We start from the raw sequence: 27850 nt of genomic DNA on the forward strand, positions 1-27850 counted from the left end.
GTTTGAAACATCTTTAGGCCAGATTCATAATGTTTTGATGTAACACATATGCATTAGCATAGATTAATATACCCATTTGCATGAATTGCATTAATGCAGGCCATTTAGTGTGAGATTTATTGTCATTCATTTTGTTCAAATGTATGAGTTGTGCACTATAATGCAAATGCACTGTGGTGTACTGTGAATGTGCATCAGGGCCCATTTAAAATCTATGCAATGCAAAATGTTGAATGAAAATGAATAGGTAGTTACTAGACAATCCAAAACTGAAAATGTGGTCAATCTAATAATAATATTACAGCTCAAAAACTGGTATTCTAGTGGCCCCCACCCCCATGCATAAGCCATTAGTTTCTTAGTTGTCACCATGGCAACTTGCATATGATGGTTCCAAGATCATTTTTAATATGGTCAAGGAACAATTAAGTTCAGGAAAAAACTCTTAAAGCAGACAGTAATTACATTAATGACTTCCATTACAAACCAAAAAAATGGCAGTTATTTATTATTTAAAGGGCAGCTCTTTGTCTGGACGTTGCTGCTTGTCCTGTATTATGCCCCAAATTCCTGGTAATCATAATTTCTGGGCTGTACAGCCAACCTACAACCTCTGCAGCCTATGTACAAACCATTGACATTCTGAGTACAGAGGCTGGTTCGTGTGCCTGGGCGATGGCAGGGCACTGACACAAAGTATAATGGTTATTTACCCGGCTGTAGGTCATGACACAGAAGGAGTAGGCCCATGTTGCTTGAGAAATTTCCTGTCAACATTATGGTGCATATGTCGGGCCCTGTACTCAGGTTTCCAGGGTTTTGGAGCACAAGTTGTGGCAACTGTGACAAGGCCACACAGTGCAAAAAAAAAGATACCGTATATGCCGGCGTATAGAACAGTCGTTCTATATATATAGGTCGTCTTATACGCCGGGTATACTTCGGCTACATACAGTATACCGCGCTGAGCCAATCACGGCAGACTTTGTATTCATTAATACAAAGCCGGTATCAATGAATACAAAGCCTGTATTAATGAATGCAAAGCCTGCCGTGATTGGCTCAGCGCTGAGGGAATACCGCCATGGATGTTAGTGGGTGCATTTAAACATTATTTTGGGCTATACTTGTCTTATACGACGGGTATAGCCCAAAACCTATATTTTAACACAAAAAGTAGGGGGTCGTCTTATACGCCCAGTCGTCTTATACGCCGGCAAATATGATATTTACCCGGAGTGTATGTCTAAGGGAATTTATCAACTACATTAGTCCAAGCCCTCCCTGCCCCACATAGTCCTTGTGTGCCAGTATTCATTGTAATTGTAATAACAGTAATTTCAAATCTCCTACTAATAGGGAAGGGCATGAAAAGGGGAGACGTTTCATTAAGTGATATAAGGCCAAATAAAGGAGATAATGAGGCAGTGTTTGAAGCTTTTTAGTTCTGACTATAAATCTTTTTTTCAGTAAAATGGTATTAAAGTCATAAAATGTATTTATTTATTACAGGTACTTATATAGCTGTGACAATTTACCCAGTGCTTTACATAGTTACACATTCACATCAGTCCCTACCCTCAAGGAGCTTATAATCTAAGGTCCCTATACATACAAGGGCCAATTTAGACTGGAACCAATTAACCTTCCAGCATGTCTTTGGAGTGTGGGAGGAGACCAGAGTACTCGAAGGAAACCCACACAAGCACAGGAGAACATGAAAACTGAAATCTATAGTAGGCTAAAACCAGTAACATGATAATGTTTACTATGTTGCATAAAAATTATCGTATTCTCTAAAGTTCTATATTAATGCTAACAATATGTCAATTATATTTTTATGAAATGCAGTACTTCCTTGGAACAAAAAAAACTTAATTGCCTGTGTATTTTTAACAACTATCACTAAATAATAAACTGGAAGAGTATGTTGGCATTTTGAACCTAAACCATGGATAGATGAATGATATGAAGTTTCAGCTGTGTTCACTATGTTTACTATACTATAACGATCTATAAGGATCTTGCATTACATGCTAACCCCTATCATACCCAGTAGGTGGCACTGGAGAATCACCAGATGCCAGTTATTTACATAGCTAACTTAATTGAAAGAAAATGTCAATGAAGGTCAGCTTAAGACAAACTCTATCAGTTTGTACTCAAAGGAAAGCAGTGCAAAACCCCCTAATCTTTACTTTACAAGAGCAAAATAGGTTCTTTTTGACCCAACAAACATACCTGGAAAACATATTCCAATACTTGAATTCCATTAGTTGAAACCAAATTGTCCAGTTTTTTTGCCAACTACATGCAGCAGGGAATTCCATAGCTTAAGAAAAAATGCTGCTTAAAAAAATAAAACTTGCTCACTTATTCATGGTAAAACTGTTCTTTCTCTATAGGCATCTGATGTCCCCAGTATGGCGTTTAGGGTAAAAGACAATTTAACAAATCTCTATACTGACCTTGGAATACGTTTATGCATATTATTTGATTTCTACCTAACCCAAGAACTGATTTTCTTTTCTTGCAGCCGTTGCTAAGCATTGCATTTTGCTGATTAGTATAATGTTAGCCAGTATTCCCAATTTCCTTCTTCGGCTCCGGCTTTCACTTACTGTAGTGTATAGGAGGTAATAATGTTGGCAAGGTCTAGGTGAAAATACTTATATTTGCTTATTTGCATTCAATTTTATCTGCAATTGCTGTCTATATTATCAGTTTTTTTAGATGTGTAATACGTAATAATCCTGCTGAGTTTAAACATTTCTACATAAACTTGTACCATCATCAAAAAATAGCAACATTAGTTTCTGTTCCATTCATCAGGTTTTTAGGAAAAAGATTGCATGAAATGATTTGAATGATAATCCTAGTGGAAAAAAATGACCAACTTCTACCCATTTTAAAGAGGTTCACTCTACAGCTACCCTTTACTTTCTGTCCTTTACCCATGCATGTACTGTATGTGCATTGCCCCCTTGGCCCCTAAATAGCATCTATACCAGTTTTTTTAATGAGAAATGGTATAAAATGCTTTTCAAAAATCCAATCACATCAGCATTCTCAACAACCAGAATAACTCCTATTCAAATTTGTATCTATGTCAGGGGCACCGTAGTCATAGAAGCTGTAAAATAAAAGCTGGATGAGTATATATTAGCGTGGTTCACACCTGTGTTCTAAATTGCGCACAATCCCACAGCGCGCAAAAACATCTTTTTTTTTTTGCAGACACGCTGTGATGCCATTTATTTTAAATGGCACCAGAAACATGCCTGTCAAAGCATGTGCATTGTAGCTCACCAAAACACATGGTACAAAAGTATTATGCATTTTGGTGTGCGCATTTAAAAGAAGAAAAAAAAAGTGCACTCACTTCTTTGGTGCGACTGGGTGTGTTAGGCCAAAGCAGAAGAGGTAGTCACCGGCACTCCAGTATTCACTCCTTTAATATTCTTTTATTGACTTCTAAAAGGTAATTTCACAATGCAAGGCAACGTTTCTAAACCTTGACGGTCCCTTCATCATCATCACTTTGTTTGACTGATGAAGGGACCGACATGGTTCCAAAACATTGCCTTGCATTGTGAAATGACCTTTTATAAAGGCAATAAAAGAATATTGAAGGAGTGATTACTGGAATGCCTGTGACTACCTCTTCTGCTTTAGATTGATTGGCGGTGCTATACGCGGTCACTGCAGCACCCACCTGTGAACTATGGATATATTCTGGTCAGCAGTGCGTGAGATCCACAGATGTTTGACGTGTTAGGCAGCCCTTTAAAAACAATGGGATTCACAAACATGCCACACCTTAACGCATGCAAAAATGCAAAAATCTGCCTGCATACCAACACACAACCACAGGTTTGTCCCTAGTCTTAAACATACTAAAAGTGCCGTCTGCATTTCTGAACTTTTTAATAAGTTTCAATGATGAATGCAGTATAACTGCACAACAGCTTCTGCCATTAACTGTTTAAGATATCCCCACTGTCAGTGAAATCTGCTTTTTTTTTTTCCCCCATCATGGTCTGTAAAAAACGTGACAACTCTTTCTCTCCTCTCTTTTTCTGGCATAATGGTTGCTTATTGACTTTCACTAAACATGTCATGCTTGACTAAATAACTGTCAGTACTGCACTGTGGGACTTAATGTCTAATTTTAACAATTCTATCAAAGCAGAAACAGCATGACCTGTTGTGTGCCAAGTAAGAAAAGCTAGGGTGATCTTGGAAAATTATCAAAATATGACAGGAAGGGGATAACAGAAAATGTTGCTAGGGCTCACATCACATACAATTTTTGCAACACAGGCAAACTGCATGGAACTTGGATCAAACTGCCTGGATCAATGTGATTTAAAAAAACTGTTGTTTTGGAAAACTTTAAGAACAAAAAAAGTGAAAAAAGTTGTATTAGCATAGGTAAAATGGACCATTGAATGAACAGTGTAATGCATGTGGGCAGTAACAGAAGACTGCAGTAGACAAAAATTGTGTCAGGGAGCCATGGTGACACTCTAAATCATTATGCACTGCAGATACTGTATTTACTTACATACAAGTGTGATAAATCTTCATCAAAGTCAGTGTTCCAAAACACATCTTCATTTGTCAATGTCCTCAATCTGATGTTTAATTTACTATAATTACCGGAAATGCCTCCAAACCTTAAACCCTTTGAAAGTATGTAGATTAATCTACTGCTATTACTCTGGTTGTGCTATAATTGAAAATCTGTATCTCCTTGTTTTATGATTCAAATTCATCCACAGACATACATCAGGGCAGAGGCTGGTGGAACAATTGGATCTCCGCACACCATTTATTAGGCATGTCTTGTGCATAAAACACAATCGCTCCAGCGTAATGACTAATATATGGGCAGATATCTATGATTTACAAGGCAGTCACTCATCTAACAGTGTTTTGCTAGATAATATGCATTTCCCACTATAGAAAAATACACAAACAATTTATACTCATATTTTTAATTATGCTTACCATAAAACAAAAGTCATTTTCTTTCTTTGTTTTTTATTACAATGATTCAGACTGCAAGTTCATCAACAGAAGCGTAAGCCACGGAGAAAAAAATGTATTGTTTTTCGAGATTTAAAGAGTATTTCCATGTTTGCGGCCAAATTGGGGTGAGTCCTACTTTATATTTGCTACATGTTCTGATTCACATAGCATAATTATTTAAAATGTTCTGAAAACTCCAAAATGGGGGTTTTCGCCAGCTATGCAAAATTAAGGAGGGGGATGAGGTGTTAATGTTTACCATAATTAGCCCTGTCTGCACTGTGCTGGCAGATCTCATTAGCAGTTGTAAACTAGATTTGAACACTGTCTGTCTTAACAAAGGGTTGAAGACATCAGAGCTTGTATTCTACATTGTATGCTAATAAGTGAAATTAAAAGTCTGTTCAAACTTGAACTTATAAAATGTACAAAGTAAATTGCAGTCTGATGAAATGTTCGCTCCAATGAAACATATAAAGAAGTAGGAAATATTTGTTTTTAAATTATTTTTAGATATGCTTTGTGAATAGGAAGACATAATTAACATATAGTGTGTATTTCTCAAATTTGACTGCAAACGTGGAAATACACTTTAAGATTGTTTTGTTGTAGTGCTCAGAAGCACTGTTGGAACGACCCATGGGTGTCACTATACTGGGTTGATGAAGACTCCCTTAAAACATTTTTTTTTTTACTGAAACCTCTAAACCAGCTGACAGCCTTTCTTATTTCATTAGTTTTTGTGCCAATGACAGATCAGTAAATAAGCCTGTCACCAAACTGCTTGTGGTTTCTGCAACCAATTATCAACATGTTGAACACAAAGAGTTTTTAATAGCATAATTAACTAACTAACAATAAAAAAACTGCCTTCCAAAAAAGGCAAGCATTTCAGTGTTTATGGTTCAGGTTCAGTGAAAACTGCCTATCAAACACCTGTACCAGTTTCTGCATTAGACGTTAATCTATTAGTGTCCATCTCAATACAATTTATTTACAGTAAACAATTACTCTTCGTAAAAAGCATGTGTTAAACTAAACCAATGCTTTAACCATCTAGTGAAAAGCAACACATTTTACTTTCAGCTAATGCAAGGAAGAAAAATACTGGGTACTTCTGTGTCTGGAGGAGTACTCATTCCCCGTTTGCTCACATAACTGCACTGGTGTATGGTGATTGGCTACACTGGCCCCCAGTATGTAGGGGTGGGGAGTTCTAAACCTTTGTGTAAGCTCCAAATTACAATCAGGGTTTAGGCATGGATCTGCTCTTCACTACTAGTACCCAAATAGAGAAAAAAGGGGTGCAAAGGGACAGTGAGCATGTGCTGCTTGTGGGACTAGGATTAAATTCCAAGCAAACAGCAAAATACACAGATTAAATACCTACTGTCCATGGGAGCTTCCAGAGTATTTGTATTTCTGTTTATCCAGTTGTGGAATTTACACTGCCCTGCCACACAACATGGCCAAACCAATGATGCCATTTTCCCTGTCATGGTTAAAGATTTTAGAGGGCCTATAGTTATGTCCTTTCTTCACCCTCAGCTCGATGACTAGATAGCAAAGGAGTAACAGTAGACTGGTTGGGACTTCTTTCTGTCAGCACATTTGCATGCAGCTGATCTGATTGGTTACCAGTCTTGCCCCTCCTCCTCCCAGTTCTGTGCTGCTGTATAGGGGATTGCAATATTTAAACTAGCTATATTATTTTTCATCTTTTATATTTATAGTTCAGCTTTAGGCTCTATTCACAAGCATGGTAGACAGAATTAAGCTGTGCAGAATAGGGAACATACAGCATGCCAAATGAAGTGTACCAACAGAGATATATCTGTATGTTAATAGAATTATCATGGCCCTATCCAGACCTCCATCAGTGTAGAACCATGACTAACTGCAGTGACAGCCTAACTAAAGGGGCAAACAACAACTCTGTCCCTGAGTGGCAAAGTGCCCCCCCTCCAGTGGCACCCAGGGCATGTGCCCTGCCTACCATTCAAGGTAGTGAATAGACTATACATTTGAACTATAGGCTCTCACCACACAGCAATACATTGCATTTTCATTAAAAAAAAAAGCCTACATATTTCCAAAAATAAATACAGCAGATAAGACGAATATTATAATGCATGTGTTATACCAATGATAAAGTTAAAACAAAAAAAGAAGAAACATTAACAGGTACAGTGTGATTTATTTCAGCATGTTACACTAAAGCTGACAAATCAATGAAGAAGCAGGAAATGCTTAAATTAACAGGAAATCTGCGAAACAATGGATTTCTTTAACACCATGACAGGGCCAGAAGAATGATAGACACAGTATAGTTTTTTTGTTTCCGGTATTTGGGCATATATTTGCATTTTGACATCTTTCCCTTGTGCACTTCCTTGCCTAAAAACAGCGGATATGTAAACCGCAAAAACGCACTGTCTTTGGAAGCTCTAGACAGTACGTACATGTTTCTATGCAATTTCTCGTAGCTTTTCAAATACACTGCTGAGATTGCAGTGAATTATTCAATAAGGCAGTAGGGATGAAATGTACTAATAGTGTTAATTTCCCTGAGAAATTAAAACTCAAAACAGGGACTTTTCAAGAGTTATATTTAAACATGGATAGCTATTTTGTAACTTTTTCTGGTTTAATGGGAGACGATCCAGAGCTTTCGGTTTTCCTGCTATGTTTATGAGGTTAAAAAACCCATACGTACTGTAAATGCTATCTTAACTATTATAAAATTAAAAATCACCTCTAATTAATATAATTTTAGCTAGCTAACTATGCGCAGCTATTTGTACCTTATAATCCAAATATATAGAAAAGCAGATTTTTGAATACCACAACGCAATCAAATTTAAGTTCTAAAACAAATTCTATGATATATGTGGATGTTGTATCCTAATATATTAACCCACAATTATCACTTTATATGTACCTTTGTTGTAATTTGTCACATTACTGTGAGGTAGTAATAGTGAGGTATGACAAACCCCAAACTATGTGGAGAGAATGGGGAAGTCATACTGAACAGCAGGCCAACCTAATTTTCTCCAACAGAAATGGTCAGATTTAAATCTCATCAAAGCACAAAAGCAGAGAGAGAGAGTGCCAGACCAAATGGTATAAGTCCAAATCACTTTATTGGTTTACATACAAAAACAGTTTGGGGTTCATAACATGTTTCGGGGGTCGAAAACCCCAAAAACCCTAGTGGCTTAGGTTCAGTTATAACTAGAATAGACTAAGATCCAGCTTTTATATATTAATCTGTGAGGTTTGTGATTACTAGATCAGCCAGTAGCCAGTAGTGCCAGCATTATAGGCACTAGTGTTCCGCGGGAGCTGCCAAACCAAACGAAAGTGAGCTCTTTGAATGACTGTTCTTTCCCTTTACTGCTCTGTATGAATACATTTGAAGTCTCAGTGGCCATTGGATGTGCCTTTTTTGGGATAAATCTCATATCTGTACTTTAGCAGCCATGCTAAAACAATCCTAAGACACATTTGATATAATACAGGCCAATTAGGAAAGAATGAAGAGATGTCATAAACCTACACTAGCAAGGTCTTCAAAATCCCTCTAATGAGGTTGGAAACAGTCTAAAGGTGGGCATGCACTATGCAAATTTCAACCAGGTCTTGATGCACCGAAATTCGCACAGTGGGTGCTGCTAAGGGCACCCTTTTGATCAGCTGAACAAAGGAGCCGCTCTTAAAATTTTCAAACAAATCATCTGATGGTGGGTTGAACAAAAAAATAGAACAGTGTATGGCCAGCTTAAGAGAGAGGTTAAGCAATAGACATCCGTGACTCTGATTTGTGAGCAAAAACTTAATACTTCTCAAGCTCTCCACTCTAATCCATATTTCATAACTCCTACAGTAATCGAGTTGCCATTATAAAATCTCCCCCTACATCATTATGGCCACATACAATGGTGTTAATAACACCTCCTAGACTCCGATTATGCAAATTAGATTATGAATGCTCTAAATACACATTGCAGAACTTTGCCTCTTTATGAGGCTTCTATAGTGTAAACTGTTACATTTTGGTCTGGGCGTGGCACCATTAAAACACAGTGTGGTGGCTACCATGTGTGTATGTGTAAATGTTTTTTTCAGCTCAGTTAATCTGCTCCAGTGATGAGTACCCTCAGTCTGCTAGTACTTATATTGGTGTCTCGGAGCAGGGAAATCTCTGCACAGGGTGGGATCGGACAGTGTAAGCCCATGGATTGTATGTCTTTCTCTGAATCAAACAGTGGTTTCTGGTGATTCTTTGCTTCTATCAGCTCACTGCTGGTGGAAAAATGTAGAAAGGTAGGACCTTTTTGCAGTCTCTCTCCTCAGCATGTTGAAGAATAAACTTATTCAGAGCAAGACGATGGAGAATATATTAGTTGCTTTCTCAATCCAGATTGTCTACTCTACTATGCAATTCTCTTTATTTTGAAGCAGTATCCTGTTTTACTACTAGAGTTCCTCTTTAAACATTAGTATTTGTGTGTATCCATGTCTCTCTTTATATGTGTCTAGATTAAAATGTGCATCTTAAGAAAAAGAAGCTGATATATCTGAGCACATGTGGTGGACATTTTATTGACAAACAATATACCTCATTACATTCTTGCTAAGTACAAAATATGTGTACTCTTTTTGTAGCTACAATCCCTTGGTACAGGTCAGACAAAGCACACCATACACACAAAGGCACCATTAATTGACAGAAATGCAGGCAAAGAGACACAGGCTTCTTTAGGAGATTTCTGCTCCCAGGAGGTGAGTCACAGCAGGAGAAGGATGATCATTAAGAAAAACATGACAGGGAAAGGCACACAAACAAACAATTAATAATGCTCTTCTACTTACCTCTCTTTGAAAGAAATTCCAAGCATTAGTCAACCACTGGTATCTAGGTAGGCCATAATTTGGCATCCTGGATTTCAGACTAACCATATCAGACCATTGAATTACAGCCTGAAATAAAATGATAACAATATCAACACGAATCATCATGACATCAAATCTTATTAAAATATACATCAGCATGGTATTTCCTGTTTCCTATATATTCCTTCCTGAAATATCAGCTGCTATGTTAAATGAACCCTTGCATCCATACACAAGCCTCAAATATTAAAAATAGTTACAAATTAGTTTGAAGGGTACTGATAACAAATAATCAACCATTTTTTAAAAGTGATTAAGTAAGCATGAATGAGAGGCACTCCCATCTAATTTATTAAACATAAACAGTACTAATCATTGTGCTTATATCTGAAGTTTAAATTCCCTCTCTGTTACATTAAATAAAGTGTAAGCTTCTTCTAAACTGTAACTATAGTACACTATTTAGTATTCCAATGGCAATTTCTTAAAGCTCATTTCCAGGCATGACCCACATATGCAAACAAATCTGCCTTCCCGCCTCTGAAGCATGCACCAGCATTTTCTATCATTCTGTTCATTTGGCTAAAAACAGCTTTAATTATCCAATAAGACCTCATCACCAGTTTCCTAGGGGCAGCTGCTGGAAGGAGGTGTCAGCAGGGTGGCCTGCGTCAGTTCCTATTGATGAAGGCTCACCCTTAACCCCCCTTCCCCCAGAACTACATCTCCCAAAAACCCTTGCCCTACACACAGTGTGTGGGCAGGCTTCAGGGAGTCAAGGTAGCAGTACTGATTTTCTGGGAAATGTATGTATGCATGCATACACCATCTAAGCACTAACACCACTGGCTGTTGAACAATTAACAGTCAGCAGGAGAAATATCACGCATCTAGTATGATATCAGTACCTGGTTCGGTAGACCAGAAGGGAAAAACTCAGACAGGGTTGACAAGGCTGTTTTGAATTTCAGCACAGTGAAGTCAAGTGTTGTCAGGAAGAAAAGTGCTCACTGGATTTGTGGCAGCTTAACAGGTATGTATATGCACTTGAAGCATTTTTAAAGATATAAAACATGGAGAAATCAATGTGCATTTGTAGGTGGATAGACATGGTTCAATCAGTTCCATTGTTTTCAGTAAGTTTCCATGCCAAGGCTTTAGTGGAAGTACAACCAACATCTTTGCGAACATTATTCATGAAATCATGGAGGTATAGGAGAGTGCAACCCGAGATACATCAAAGTTGCCAGGGGGCATAGGCACTTTTGCAATGTCTATATTAAATTAAGCGTGGATAACGCACTTTAAAAAAAGGCAAAATATATAGCAGCAGTGCTCCTGACAGACTGCAGGTAATCCTGTTTACCCCATCCACATCTCTTGGTTTCAAATCTGATTTCTACTTTCCTCCGCTAACATGGGTTCTCTACCACTGCTTCTCACAATTGTGTCTTCTCTTATTAAACTTTCTTTCCTTTACCCCCCGCTTCCCTCTCCACCCCACAGATTAGATATTTCACTCCCTCACCTGCTCTCTCCCTACTACTCCAATCATCACCTCCTGCTCATTCTGAACCCACATGCTAGGATTACCACCAGGACACTGGGGCATGTACGCGCATATAAAATTTGCTATCTTCTTACTTAATTCACCCTTCTGCTTCTCTTGTCTCCGGGGGCTATCGCTCCCAATCCTGGCTCTCTGTTTTCTAATATTCACCCTTCAAACCAGCACTGGCTTTTCTCTGGCAGCAGCCGCAATCCACGCACCCTAATTTTTTAATCCCCTGCTTCCTAGAGCAACTCCTCACCTCCGATGTGCCATCTGGAATGCCCACACTGTCTGTAACAAACTCACCTCTGTGCATGATCTGCTTATCTCCAATTCCTTTAACATGCTATTGTTATTGAAACATAGCTTCAGGAATCCGACTCTGCCTCCTCTACTGCCCCCTCCCATGGTGGCCTCCACTGGACACACTCACCCAGGCCCAGTGGACCCACAATGCACCTTTCAAGTTCTGCCTTCACTTCCTTCTCTATCCCTCCCCTCTTTTAAAACCCACTGTATTTACCTATTTTCTCCAATTTCTCTGAGGATTGCTTTAATATATCCGCCTGCTGGACCGGTATCTCGCTTTCTTGATGACTTCTCTGCCTGGCTACCCTACATATCTCCTCAGAAATACCCACTATCATTCTTGGAGGCTTGCTCACACAGGGCTTGGGAACAAAGTGCCTGGCAGCTAAGTGGCGTTACAAAATTGGCGTTGGACTGTTTGGGATATATTGAGTGCTTGATTAATAACATTAATACGCCTTATCTACAACCCCCTGAGCTGCCATCTCACTTATAACAACCTCCTCGACCCCTTATAGTCCAGCTATCACCCTCAACACTCCACTGAAGCCGCTCCTTAAAAATGATAGCTGCCTCCTAACTTTTTAATTCTTCTCTAGTCTAGTTTTGGAGCTGAAAAAGTATATCTACTTGTACTAAGTATGGTACTTGGTATGGTACTTGGTATCTGAAGATCCCTACTTGCAACTGTACGCCCGTAAGAGTCAATGGAACCGAGCTACAACTGTGTGCCAAATGCTTACCATGCACTTGCAGCATGGTATTTCAAATGCCCCTTGGGATAAAAAAAAAAACAGGCACCATTGGCTCCTGAACACCTGCAAACCTACACTCAACCACCTATGAAAAGCAATCCACCATGGATTCTTTACAGAGATTCAGTATTTGCTTACTTTGTTACCTGTGTGAACGAGGCCTGAGAAACAAATTCCTTTCTTCTTCTAACTTTATTGTGAATACTTTTTTTACTATGTTTTTTTCAACAATTAACTATAGCAGCCTTAGGGGGATTAAGCATGTGGACATTGAGAAATATTTATAACGCTTCAGATATCTTTTATGTATTAAAAATTATTAAGAATTATTTCACATAAATGGCTGTTTAAAGCAAACACAGGTTCACTGGGTTAAGAAGTCTGCCGAGACACCTGCGTCCATACTGGAACCCTCTGTGTGCAGGCAGGGACTCTAACCCTGAGGCAGGGACTCTAACCCTGAGGTGGGACTTACTATACAGGTGCTGAGCCGAAGTCTTGTGTTTGCTGAATATAAGCCATTTACTTTGAACTTTCAGTAATTTCTATTATTTAGGTTACAAAATACGTATATCCTTCATGCTGTACAAAGCAACCAAATGTTCTCTATACAATGTAAGCACATGGTACAAAATACAACAATTTGTAAGGAGATTTGTGCATTATATTTTTTCAACTGGAAATAATAAAATACTGACATTGAATTGTAGACCAAAAAATATAAAGATAATGCACTGTAAATCCACAACTGTTTTTCCCGGTCCAGGTTTCAAAAGGCTAGTGATCTACTCATTTAGGTTTTTTATGTCCTATAAATAGTAAACAGGACAATATAAACCATTTCACACCTGCTCTGCACAGAGCAGGTGTTCCATCCCTGCAATAGAAAGATATTTATTACAGGTATCAATTCCATGAGGAGAATACAAAATCTATGTGCAGAACCCCATGTTAATATACTATGTAGTCTGTTTACGCTGTAGACCAATGTGTGAAAGTATCTGGATTCATTAATGACTGTTTATAACGAGTATTCAGCAAGCATGAACTCACAAATGAACAAATTAAGTTGCATTAAGTGTTCGTAAAGCAGATCTCTAGATTGGTAAAATACATTTGGTATAATAAAAAAAAAGCTGACATTGCAATTTCTTCCTTGTCTCCAGCACTGTCTCCAAAATAACTCCACTGTAGCACTTACCCTCTTCTACACTACTTCCTATGAGGCCTTGAGCCCAGGCTGCAATGGAAACCTAAACGGAGGTGCATCATGTCAAAACTGACTTTCAAGACAATACTGCACCACTGAAGACCACCCATCTCAGAAAGAAGGTGAAGAATATCCAAAGATGTCGTGTGGCCATCCAGAACACTCCAGGAAAAAAAAGGTATGGATTAAGTGATTTTTTAAAGAACTGGCGTGTGCAAGGTGGGTGCTGTGGAGACAGAAGAGGAGTGAAAATAATGGAGTTCTAATTTAAATAGATTCTTCTTTTGTTTATTAGAAGTGAAAATGTCCAGCTAAACCTAAACAAAAAATAATGCATGCTCATGGGGGCAGCCGCGTTTCTTCATCAAATGCAGGCTTTACAGTATGTTCTGCTTATTAGTGGTTGTTCCTCTGTCTCTGTGGAAGTCTGCTACTTAAAAACAATGTACTGGCTAAGTGGTTGTGACTTTACCTTAGTAGTTGTTTGTCAAGGCAGCTGAGTAATTGTGGTGAGATACAGAAAGCCAAGAGCCGTAGATTCTATGTAATGGTACATCACAAATTTACCTTAAAAGGGAAATTTTAGCCATATCTTCAAAATGACAACAAACACACCTTTAGAAATGTTTAGTAATGGCAATCTACAAGCAGATACTTATAAATAATTACCGTCTTTTAATTATTTGCATACATTATTTTTCTTTTCCTCTCCATTCTTCTCACAGTGGTCATTTTAACAAAGGGCAGATTAATCCATCTCCCTTTACTTCCTGGGACTCTGTCACATGTGACTAGGACATGTGACCATGCACATCAACTCAGGGGAGGAAAATGCCTTTCCCTGAGATCTCGTAAGATTACAGATGAGATTTCCCAGCAATGCTCTGCTAATGTAACCTTCCCACGATGCAACGCTTGGGCGCGATTACATCGTTTGCGCCAAAGTGGACCAGGAAGTATAAAAAAGATATTGTAATTAAAATAAAAATATGTTTGTTTAACTAACGAATGTAAGATGATTTCATATCAGCATGCAGAGGTGCATGCTGAGGTGATTTTTAGTCAAAGAGGGTAAAGGTCCACTATAATGAAACATTATAATAAAAGCTTCAAATTTGTACCCTCCAAAAATGCATTATGGTTTCCTTTTAAATGATTTACAACATCAGCACCTTAATAAGAATCTATCAAGAGAAAAAAAATGACAATTTATTTAGATGGGTATATGTGGCAATTAAAGACTATATAAACAATATGGTAACAGAAATTTACCAGCACGCATCAGCACCAGTCAGGTCACTACCGAGACTATTGCAAAATCTAAAGACACACACTCACTGATACAATGTTGCCGCACAGAAGTTGTAATTATGTAGTATGCTGGTAGTCCTGACAACCAATGTTTTTACGGCTCATAAGAAATTCAGCTCAAGTATGTAAAAGTAGAGACTGGTAACATCACTGCAACAGCCTCCAAGACCTATGACATAATGCCCTGCAGGCTACAGTGGGAAATTCAACAGACAATGCTAAGTTTCTCAAAGAAGGTACATTTTACCAAACACTTTGGTGCTGGAATCTTATCACAATGTGACATGACAATAGCATGTTTACACAGCTGTGAAAATTTCAGTTATAGGCAAGGTAGGACATGTTTTGATGCTACGCTACTCCTCTTTTATGCTACCTATTTAGGGTTATTCTCTCCTTAAAATGTGATGAGCTCCTTTGTTCACAGGGACATCCGTGGGACAGCAGAAATTATTTACAGTAATTGACATACAGTACCTACACCCCTGTTCCATGCCAGACACTATGGTCAGTGGGCACTTTGTGCCACAATCAATCGTTCTCTACCACACTCACTCAGCAAGTCACCATACTGCAGAGTCTGGATCACAAGGAATGTACAAACCAAGATGGCAATGCATTGTCTTAACTGAATAATGATACACCATCTGTGAAAAGATTACCTTCCTCACATTGTATCACAACAGCTCTAGCTTTAGGGTAACGCTATCAAACTACTAAAAGGACCAACTGCTAGTCCAATTACAATGTGCTATTGTTACCAACACTTCCTGTGTTTAAACTAGCATTAAACTCTTAAACTTATTTCATTGATGAATCGAGATCAACCAAATATAAAATGCCCAGTAAAGTATTTCTTTACATTTTTGCGCAAGCAGTCATCATGTCTACAAACAGCTGGCTCCAACTCTCTCAGCTTGACTTACCTGAACTCCCTGTCCAGTACAAGATCACAAGGGAGAGCACAATTGGCAAAGTCTATTCATCTACTAGCGAGCAGGGAGGTGGAGAGCAGAAAGCAGGAGGAATGTCTTACCTTGCTGTGTCTGTGTGTTTGTGGAGACACACACAACTTATTAGGGCACAAACAAGGGTGCCTCCATAGGACATTGCAAGGGAATGGAGCGACCCTAAAATGGGATATCAGGGTCAGTGCTCAAGGGACTGGCTGATTTTGTAGGAAGCCAGAACTTTTGAACATCAAAGAGCAGCAGCCAGTGCAAGTGATTTAATAAGCTTTTGAAATTGCTTAAAAAACGTTTGACTTCAGTATCAATTTGACCATGCGTGGTTGAAATGTCAAACAGAACTGCTTATTTACGTTTTTGGCAGAGTGAGTAAGGGCCAGTTGTTTTATATTTTGATTGTATGCCTGCTGGGAAAACTAGAGACAGTTGTCACTGGGAGAGTTAGTGATGGAAAATCATACCAGTGAAGTCACAAATATCAATAAACCTTAATAGGCTTTTAGCCTTTCCCACCGCCTGCTGAAGAGGTTTCCACTTCCTTCCTCCAGTGGACCCACAGAAAGTGACTAGAAAACACCCCAGCAAAGACAAAAAAATGGAATACGAACCTGAAGGGGTTTCTAACCATATTCCTCTCTACTTAAAATTGAATATGCTGGAGTTCCACTTTAAACGTATACTTTAGGATTACCTGTTACACAGATACACAAAATGAGCTGCTATGCTACAGATCATTCTTTCTGTGAACAATCCTGACTTATTCAGCATTGCTATTAGGGATAAAACAATGTCATGTCCTCTGTGTGCCTCATTAAATAACATATTTTTGTTGCCATTTCCAGACGTTTTCCTATCAGCAATGTGTGAGTAACAAAGTAAGCAAATACTGTTTGACTTGGCACTACAGCTGATGCAAATGAAACGGGAAAAGACTTGCATGTTACAAGACAAGCTATGGTCTGCACAAGATAGATAAAATGCTATACATGCTGTTTGTGATAGGCTCGTAATACAAACAAGTAGGCATGCATTCATAAATTATAAAGATTATTACTGTTATGATAAGACATTCAATGTACTTTTTAGGACTCGCAAGGGAATAATTACCACTAAAGTGACACAAATCACAGCCTTGTACACTATGCAGCAAGGAAAACAGCCAGCTGTACGGGAAGAATGCTGTTTTACTGTAAAGCAGGCAACAATTAAAAGACATGCAGTTTACATGTAATAAACTGCTCAGCAATTCTTACATAAAGAGGTTAACTGGGAGAGAAGTGAAACAGTTAAATTACAAACTAAAAGCAACATTCTGGACCCACATCAATGCTCTTGACTTTCTCCAGCACCATAACCAAAGGTCTGTTCCTCCAAATGAACTTGGGGCTAGAGGAAACAGTCTGCAGGAACCCGAGAACTGCATGATCCGCTGATCCTGGCTGCAATGCTTTGCATTCTCCATGGCATTAATAAGTGCACATTTGTTTCTTTCACCATTGTTAACAAAACAACTGTTATACTTTAAGGCTAGGTTAACACCTGGGTGATTGAGCTGGTGAGCTGTTTTCACGCAGTTGTCGCACTTTTTGTTCACGGTTTTTATGCACAGAGATGTCTATGAGACCCAAACCGCATGACAACCGCCCAAAAATAGCTTCTGCACCTTTTTCGATGACAGGCTATTTCGGCCATGCAGTGCAAAGCAAAGCTGTGAAAAGCCTCAATTGACTTACATACAGATCTCTAATTGGTGCAATATCTTGTGGCTAAATCTGCGCGATAAATCACCTAGGTGTGAACCTAGCCTAAAGCGGACTTTAAAACAAGGTGTGCTTTCTTAGTGAGGACCCATTTCTAAAATGCTGCACTGATCTGAAAAAAGACCATTCTGTGTCGGGGGAAGTTGGATAAGAAAAAAATATTTACCTTTCCATTGGCTTCTGTATTGTAGGGGGTGACTTAAACATCCTCCCAACCAGATCCCAGGGAATGCCAAGCAGCACAAATTTTAGGAGATGATGTGTAAGCACACCGCCGCATCACCTTCTCACCACATTTGATCTACTCAGTATTCCCTGGGATCTCACTGGAAAGATGGTGACAACAACCTCATCTAGGAGAGTATATTGTATTAACTACCTTTCTTCCCCCACTAGTACTTTTTGTTGGTTTAACAACTAGAGCTAGCAAAGGCAGGATCTAGAATTAATACTGAGTATGTGAAAGCTGACATTTTGCTACTTTTTACTGTTTTTTCTGCTGTTTTTCCTTCTAATTTATTAAATGGCAAAAAGGCATCAAATGGTCAAAAAAAAAAACCACAAAAGAAAAATAAAGTAATTATTCCACTCTGAGCAAAGTTCAAAGTCTTAGGCCCCTTTCACATAGGCGGTGTTCGCTCCGATCAGCCGGGGGTCCATGCAAGGATCCCCTGCTAATAGGAACAGTATGGAATTGTTGTGACATCCATGTCCATTCAGTTTTTTTTCCATCTTACAATGACGAAAAATCTAAACTTACTGAACCAATGTTAGGTCTATGGGGAGTTAGGTACAGGCAAGAGGGGTAATTGGATGTAAAAGGACATATGTCTCTTTAGATCTGGCTGCCCACAGACTAACATTGGCCTGCTGATCAGATTCGCCTGAAAAACTAATAGGCGAACCTGATCAGACCGCCGCCTGAAAAACAGCGACTCTGCTGCTAGTGCCAGATTGCCAGCAGTAGAGTCGTGCAGGAGAACTTTGCACTCGCCTCTATAGATTAGCTCCCTTAAGGGAACAACATTGTACTGGACCGGCAAGTGAATGATTCTATAGAGACTGGTAAACAATCTCCTAGTGAGCCTGCCGCTAATAGGATGTTGCCAGAGTCAAGATCGCCCATGTCACATTTCCCTTGTTTCCCTCCCTTGAAAATAATGAACCTTACCATGTCAAATGTGGTAAAAATCTGCGGAAGTAAAATGTGGATTTTACCTGTTTATGAGCAGGTAACATACATTAAAATAAACTGGATTTGTTTTGATAATAACAGTAAAGAAAGTTAATCGTTTTATATTATAAACAGGAGAAAGCAGTATTACAAATAGAAAAATCTTTTTTCACTTGTTTGGTTTAATCAATGCATAATATCATTTTTATGTATCATTAAAGACCCACCCCAGGCCAAACTATTTTTTATTTAGTTTTAGATAATCAGGAAAGGATTAAAGCCTCGGGTATTTAATGCCATCTGTCTCTATTCAGGAGATTCTCTAATGGGGAAAACGAGGAAGGGTTAACATTTTTGTTACAGTATTGTCTGTGCCTATTTGTCCTTGTGACCACTGTACCCTGTATTTCTTCCAAAAGCTGCACTGGGATGAGAAGCAAGGGAAAATCTCTGCAGTGGAATCACAGTGAAACAAGCAGACAGAAATGTTATATCTTCCCCACTTTGCCTAAAACATAAAAAAAAACACGACTGGAGTATAGATTTTAAGAAATAAAACACAGACACCTTTTTTAGTATGATGACTCAAAAACCCACAATCATCTTTTGGGGGGATGTGCTCTAATGTCTAAAGAATGGTACTGCAAGCCTGATAAGTAACGCACGTGAAATCCTCTATGGTCTCATGCACATGGGTACAGTTTAATATTAGATTCTGAACACAAGTCTGAAAAGCATCCAATTAAACAAGCATTTAGAAAGCATTTAACAAGCTTGAAACTGATTTTTTTAAGCTACTAAAAACCCTTCAGCTCACGTACTGGAGTACTTAAATACATATTTAGTGTAGTGCGAAGTGTAGCTTTGAAGGGAACTGACAAAGAAACATGGTATGCCAAAACCTCTTATAATACAATACTCCTTCTAAATAATAATAATTCAATATATAGTTACATAGTATTTGAGGTTGAATAAAGACATTAGTCCATCAAGTCCAACCTATTAGGATCTCATTCTAGGAGTACCCGTACCCCTGTATATTAACCATATGCCTTCTGAAAATGCTAATTGCCTGGGTCTCATGCTGAACCTCTACCTTCTATTCTTTCAGAGTCGCTCACATGGGGAATTATCATCATGTGTACATCCAGGATGAGGGGCAGTTTTAATCCTAATATTATAAGATATTTGAATGGGCAGTGACTATTTCTTATTTATGATTACTTTTACAATTCTGGGTATACTGCTGCCATTTATCAAGGACTATCCCATGTTGTGTTGTCAGATTTGTTTTGTGTTACACAGTGGGAATGTACACAACTAAGCATTTTACTTGGTACTTGTTCTTTCTGCATATGACAATAAAACATTGAGTCTTGGAACAAGTATGCACAGAGTGAAATCATGATATGCATACTTGTTCCAAAATCAGTGTTTCAGAAATTATTAAAGCTCAGCATGACATCTAAACAACGAGCATTTTCAAATTTATAAAACAGGTCACAGCAATTACAACAACCATATTTTTACTACATGTTTTCTTTAGTAGACGTCAGCAGAATATCTAAATTATCATCACTGCTTGCAGCATGCTAAATGCCTGTTCAAAGCTCCAACCATCACATCTTTTACAAGCTGTATTAAGCAGTCACAGCTTGGAACTGAAGGGTGTTTTAGTAGTTTAAGAAAGCTAATACTTTTAAATAATTCTTGGAACATTGGTATACACCTAAACATATATCTAGCAAACATTACAATAATAACAAGTACTCTTGGTTTGCATACATTGCAACACACACTGAAGCTAGCCCACTGCATTAAAGTGATCCCTCTTTGGCCAATCTATATGCTACCATTATATTACACATACAGTGCTACCATGAGATAAACTGACACAGCTAAAAAGAGAGCTATATAATAAGGTCTGTTTACCGGGTCAGTTTACCTGATATGATCATTCTAAGCCTACAGGTGAAACTCGAATAATTCGAATATCGTGCAAAAGTTAATTTATTTCACTAATGCAACTTAAAAGGTGAAACTAATATATGAGATAGACTCATTACATGCAAAGCAAGATAGTTCAAGCCGTGATTTGTCATAATTGTGATGATTATGGCTTACAGATCATGAAAACCCCAAATCCACAATCTCAGAAAATTAGAAAGGATTTGGGGTTTTATGAGCTGTAAGCCATAATCATCACAATTATGACAAATCACGGCTTGAATTATCTTGCTTTGCATGTAATGAGTCTATCTCATATATTAGTTTCACCTTTTAAGTTGCATTAGTGAAATAAGTTAACTTTTGCACGATATTTTAATTATTCGAGTTTCACCTGTATATAAAAGTTAACTGCACTTTTAATGCAGTTACACTAAAGCTGGCCATACACTAGGTGGGGTTGAAGAAAAAAAAAAAAAACTTCGAATCCCCCCTGCCGGGTTATTGTATTTTGACAACAGGCTGCAGTCACTGTTCGTGCGACAATTTTCAGTCTGGCTCCTTCAACTTTTGTCAAACGGAGAAGTGCCGGCAAGACCACACACAGCTTGAATTTTGGCTAAGACAAGAGGACATGCCAGCTTTACAAAGCAAAGTTACCACCTCGGTTTAGTAAAAGTCACTTGCCTAGAGCTCATGGATACATTTTTAGTGATGAGAATTACCGTTTTTTTAATATACTGTTTCTGTACATTGTAACATTGATGTACATGTTGCATTGATAGGTCCATTTTAAATGCTTTGTAAATGCTTGCAGAATCTGATACTTCGTCAGACTAGTGTTTAAAAGCCAAGACTGCGGAATTCTCATAAGTGTGAGGTTTAACGGTGTTTGGAAATGTCTGGCTACTAGAAGTGTTGCAATGGATCACAAGCACTCCATACAGTGTACAGACCTTCTGCTACTGGTAGTGGTGCCTGAAGTGATAACACAGATGGTGCCGCGTCACAGGAATGACCATTAATAAGTGAAGAAATCACAAGCACTCCTGAGTTCCAAGAATGTCAGACATTGTATATTGACATCCAATCAGGTCTCGCAATGTATAGTAACGTTTCGGAATGCAAAACGGTTCCTCCTTCTTTGTTTACCTAAAGAAGATACTGTTGTGCGTTTTGATACATTGCTATGTATTGTGAGACCTGATTGGATGTTAATAAACTAGGTCTGACATTCTTGGAACTCAGGAGTGCTGGTGATTTCTTCACTTATTACTGATCTGCCAACGATTCCATAGCAGTCACTGCAGCAACCACCATCCATCCCTTGGATCCTTTCTGGTTAGAAGTGTGATAGGTTATGGACTGAACAGGAATGACCATGCCACCCTGAGGAAAGGACCGCGCATGGCCCCGGAACGATGGCTGCATGTGACACGATACATTAATTAAAGCGACCATGCATACAAGTTGAGTGCTGGTGATTTCCACTTCTGGCTACTAGAACTGTAATTTCAATAGAAAAAAAAATGTATAGCTATATTTTAAAAGATATAGAGCATTGAAGGTCAAACATATAATATATATATAAAAGCCTTTAATCTTGTAAGATGTCTCCATGTCGGAATGATGAAAACAAATCCCCTCTTATTATAACACTGAACAATTTAAACATGAATACCGTATATACTCGAGTATATGCCGAGATTTTCAGCCCATTTTTTTGGGTGAAAAGTGTCCCCCTCGGCTTATACTCGAGTCAGCGCCAGCGCGTCATCTTACTTACCTCACCGAGCGTCGCGTCACTGCTGCTCCGGTGTGCGGCACTCCGTGATTCAACAAAAACATTTCTTTCAAAGATGTCTATTTTACAGCTTACTACACCAAATCATGTACATCAAAATGCCTGATTATTATTATTAATACAGGATTTACTGTATATAGTCCCAACAGTTTGTGCAGCGCTTTATAACATAGGGAAGACATTATAGTTACAATACAATTCAAAACACAATGGTAAGGAAGGCCCTGTCTGTGAGGGCTTACAATCCAAGAGGGAGGGGCAAGTGATACACGAGGAGGTGGCTGTGTATGGATGAATTGATTTGGAAAGAGATAGTTCAGTGGTTAGTTTGAAGTGGGATAGGTTTCCCTTAAGAGAGGAGTCTTTAGTGATCTCCTAAAGGCAGTCAGAGTAGGAGATAGACAGACAAGTGGTAAGGAGTTCCAAAGAATGGGCGAGACTCTAGAGAAGTCCTGGAGGTGAGCATGAGAGGAGTTGACGAGAGAGCTAGAGAGCAGGAGGTCTTGGTAGGAGCAGAGAGGACGTTTAGGGTGATACTTTGAGACATGGTTGGAGATGTAACCTGGGGCAGAGTTGTGGATGGCTTTGTAAGTGGTTGTTAATATACTGAATTTTATCCTTTGGGCGATTGGAAGCCAGTGGAGGGATTGACAGAGGGGGGTTGCAGATACTGAGCAGTTAGTTAGGTGGACAAGTCTAGCAGCAGCATTTATGATAGACTGAAGGGGGGATAGCCTGTGTAGAGTTAGGCCAACGGGGAGAGAGTTACAATAGTCAAGACGAGAGATAACCAGTGAGTGGATGAGCAGCTTTGTGGTTCCATTGATCAGGAAGGGGCGTATTTTGGAGATGTTACGAAGGTGAAGACAGTAGGATTTGGATAGTGTTTGGATGGGGGTGAAGAAAGGTGAGGTCCAAGACAAGGATGACACCTAGCACCATGGCATGGGGGGATTGTGGGGGTTGTGTTATCCATCCTGATCGAAAAGTTGGGGGAGGGTGCACAGGGTGAGGGAATACCATGAGCTCAGATTTTGACAGATTGAGCTTTAAGAAGTGTTGTGACATCCAGACTGATATGTCATTTAGTAAATTAGTGATACGCAAGTAGACCGGGGTGGTGAGTTGTTGGAGAGGTATATTTGAGTGTCATCAACATAGAGATGGTATAGGAAGCCATGTGAGGTTCGTTTAAGGCACAACAACAGCCAACATTTTCTTTTGAAAAAAGATGGAAAAGCTCAGAACCTCCATCAGGATTTTATTATTGTTTATGTAGCCGATGGGAAGTTTTTCCTGACTTCCTGTGTGGTCACTGAGACAGAAAGTGAGCAACATTTCTCTGACAGGTGCTCAGGCAGTAATACAACATTTTTCAATAGACTGCATAAGAGTTAGAACCTTTGCTCTAGGTTTTTATTACTATGTGAGTCACTGTCATGGAGATGTTCTCACTTTCTTTGTTGTTACCATAGGAGTGAGGTGAAATATGCCCACCAGAGACACAAACTGAAATAAAAAACTTACAGAGGTGATTACCCTTTCATTGTGGCTGAAACTAGGCTGTGTATAGATTTCTGCAGCACAGAAAAAGTATTCACAAAAGCCAAGTGGCCGTACATCTTCAAATGTTTCCTAGCCAACAAAAGGCATGAGCTCAGATGTAAATCTAGTCCCTGCGAGGTCCTGCACAATCACCTTCTCTTCTATGATCCACAACATCGAAACCATCAATGATGTGGTCCGTACATAATATTAGAAGATTGCTTATCCCCCCTCACCCCTGGAGTCCATCCTCATGCATGTATTCTTTATTTTTCTTTTTATATACTTTCTAGAAGTCTTCAGGTTGGTCAAGCAGGGTCCTCTTGACCTCTTTTCTGGTAATGGGCATACTCAATAATGCAGAGATCATTGTGTAATGACAATGTAATATGGGACATCATTCAACCCAGAAGAGGCATGGTGCTAGATCTCAAAGTGTGCGAGTCTTTGAGGGACAACCCCTGAGCCAAGGTTAGTTTAGTTGTTTGTATTTTTATATCCAAGTTCGGCTTTATAGGTTATGTAAGCATAACAACTGGCTTACAAAACAAATTCTGTGTAAAATCCTTATGCCCATTAACATTCCTAAATCAAAATTGTGCGTAGTTAACAATCAGCTTCCTTTACTTTATGATTTGTCAAGACAAAAGAAAAGTTGCCTGCAAATAGGCTGGTCTTGTTGCTATGGAACTCATACATTTTGTATGTTTGACAGCAACCTGAAAACCACTGGCACACTCTGTTCTGAAGTTTCCACGGTATTTGTTCAATAGTTCTTATGCATTTTAAGGCAGTAGCTTCAAAGGAACTAGTAGGAAATGGTTGGTGTGAGACCTTTAGATAAACTGATTGGGGAAATGGGCACAATTGACTCCATGTAGTCAATTAGGTTGGAGTTCTATTTTAATGCAATAATAAAAAAATAAAAAAAAACATGTTGCCTTAAGCATGTGTCTAGTTTACTATATTGTAAATAAAGCTCTGGCCTGAGCTGTAATGTCAGCTATGGCACGATTAGCTTACTTGCTTCAGGCAACAGATGTCTCTCACGAGGTTTATGCAGCAGTACATCAAAACACAATGAAATACTACATGTTTAGCACAGGGTATTCAGTGTCTGAAAAGTCAAGCATGGGAAGTACATAGTCACACATAGCACTAAAAAAAATCCCACTGGTCACCTCTCGGGGAATGGCATTTGTATTAACTGTTAGAAGTGCGTATTTGTATTTATTATAAACATGGCCAAATCTCACAGAACTTTACATAGTATGTATAACAATTTATGTCAGTCTTGGCTTGAGAGTAGCATCAGTATGAGTCATAGATAAAAGATACATCTGATGTAACAAGCTTGTTATAATATGTACATATTTGTGTATGATATTCTGTATATTAATAATACTTTCAATTTGTTTTGGACCCTGTTACACATATTTCTTTGGGTGACAAATGAGATAACTCCAACTCTGATAGCTTTGTAATATGTTATTTCATCCTAGAAAGACTAATCTCTAATAAGATGTTATAGCAATACATATTACATTATGTGAACAGGTATATTCTAGTGTACCTTTAGTTAGATATCACTTACCGTGACTTCCTGCTCATACGTCCAGACTCCACACGCTAACTCAATGCAGAAAATTACCAACAAGCTTCCAAAATACTGCAAAACAAAAAAGATTTATAAATAGAACACTTACAATGCAATCTAGAAAATGCTGTCCTGTAATACTTCATGTATGAAATCTCCGAAAAGAATCACACAACGTAAAAACAAGCATGACATATAATAAAAGTTAATTCTAAATGCCTTCTCTGCTACTCACTCCTGTATGACACTCTGAGCAACACGCTTGGAAAGCATGCTGTTAGACTTTTCAATAAAGAATACATAAAACTGAGGCTTTTAATGGATTACGTGACGGGGTTCAGCCATAACCATGTAACTCTTTGATTGCTAATAGTAAAATATTAAAAGTACAGAATTCAATTGTAGATGCACAATTCTTATTCAATAAAGAATTGTTATTATGGAATTAATGCGGAACTAAACTTATCTAGGTGGCACTGTAGGTAAACTCTGAAATTACAGTTTCCATTGTACATAAAACCCAAAAGTTTCAGAAGGGCATTTCTAATAAAACAGCAAATTTCCTTTTATATCTTGAACTTTATTTGTCACCGTCTCTTGAATATCAACAAATTTCCCCAGGGCCACTAATACCATTGAAGACTATAAAGAAAAATGAGAGCTAGAAAATGAAAGCAGAATCTAAGGCAAGGATCACATCTGCGCATTAACGCATGCACATTAACTTGCGTTACATTGCATGTTAACATACACTATATTGCCAAAAGTATTGGGACACCCCTCCAAATCATTGGATTCAGGTGTTCCGTAAATTTTCCTGCTACTAAATATTCCACGGTCAACTGTTAGTGGTATTATAACAAAGTGGAAGCAACTGGAAACAATGGAGCGCACAGTGCGCAGAAGTCACCAGCTGTCTGCAGAGTCAATAGCTACAGAAATCCAAACTTGGTGTGGCCTTCAGATTGGCACAACAACAGAGCATAGAGAGCTTCATGGAATGGGTTTCCATGGCCGAGCAACTGCATCCAAGCCTTACATCACCAAGTGCAATGCAAAGCTTCAGATGCAGTGCTGTAAAGCACGCCGCCACTGGACTTTAGAGAAGTGGAGACATGTTCTCTGGAGTGACGAATCCCACTTCTCTGTCTGGCAATCCGATGGACGTGTCTGGGTTTGATGGTTGCCAGGAGAACAGGACTTGCCTGAGTGCATTGTGCCAAGTGTAAAGTTTGGTGGAGGGGGGGATTATGGTGTGGGGTTGTTTTTCAGGGGTTGGGCTTGGCCCCTTAGTTCCAGTAAAGGGAATTCTTATAGCATCAGCATACCAAGACATTTTGGACAATTTCATGTTCCCAACTTTGTAGGAACAGTTTGGAGATGGTCCCTTCCTGTTCCAACATGACTGTGCACCAGTGCACAAAGCAAGGTGCATAAAGAAATGGATGAAAGAGTTTGGGGTGGAGGAGTTTGACTGGCCTGCACAGAGTCCTGACCTCAACCCAATAGAACACCTTTGGGATGAATAAGAGCAAAGACTGCGAGCCAGGCCTTCTCATCCAACATCAGTACCTGACCTTACAGATATCTTTGCCTTTTGGACTAACTATGGACATAGTCAAAAACAATATTTGATGCAGCCTGTCGGTAGCAATAACACAGCAGTTTTTGTTTTTTTTTAATCCCACAGTAACATATTTTATTACCTGCTGATCCTGCCAGCATACCCATGTGTTCCATTTCCTTTAACAGGCCAAGTTGTCTAGCAAAAGTGGCAGTTACATGGGTTGGGACAAACCATTTAACACTGGTGGGGCTGCTTACAACAGCCATCTTTAATTAATGTGTTTTACGCTTTCTTACTAAAAGAATAAAATGAAGGTAACTACTTAACCTGTTTCTGCCTGCAATGCACATATACAGTATGTGGCAGCATGGTACTGTGCTTTAACACCGTATTGCACGTGTATGCATACAAATGGTGT

General features: G+C 38.8%; 1 protein-coding gene across 1 annotated transcript in view; it reads right to left on the reverse strand.

Annotated features, from left to right (window-relative positions):
- TSPAN12 (tetraspanin 12) overlaps nucleotides 1–27850 on the reverse strand; it is a 111228-nt gene that overhangs the window by 11973 nt on the left and 71405 nt on the right. Inside the window, exons 5-6 of the mRNA XM_018553072.1 lie at nucleotides 25863–25937; nucleotides 9913–10020 (exon numbers count right to left, since the gene is read on the reverse strand). Of these exons, the coding sequence (XP_018408574.1) occupies nucleotides 9913–10020; nucleotides 25863–25937 (183 nt within the window). The remainder of the gene's footprint in view (nucleotides 1–9912; nucleotides 10021–25862; nucleotides 25938–27850) is intronic.

This window comes from Nanorana parkeri, unplaced genomic scaffold (genome assembly GCF_000935625.1).
Source record: "Nanorana parkeri isolate BGI_ZX_2015 unplaced genomic scaffold, ASM93562v1 scaffold108, whole genome shotgun sequence".
Classification (NCBI taxonomy): domain Eukaryota; kingdom Metazoa; phylum Chordata; class Amphibia; order Anura; family Dicroglossidae; genus Nanorana; species Nanorana parkeri.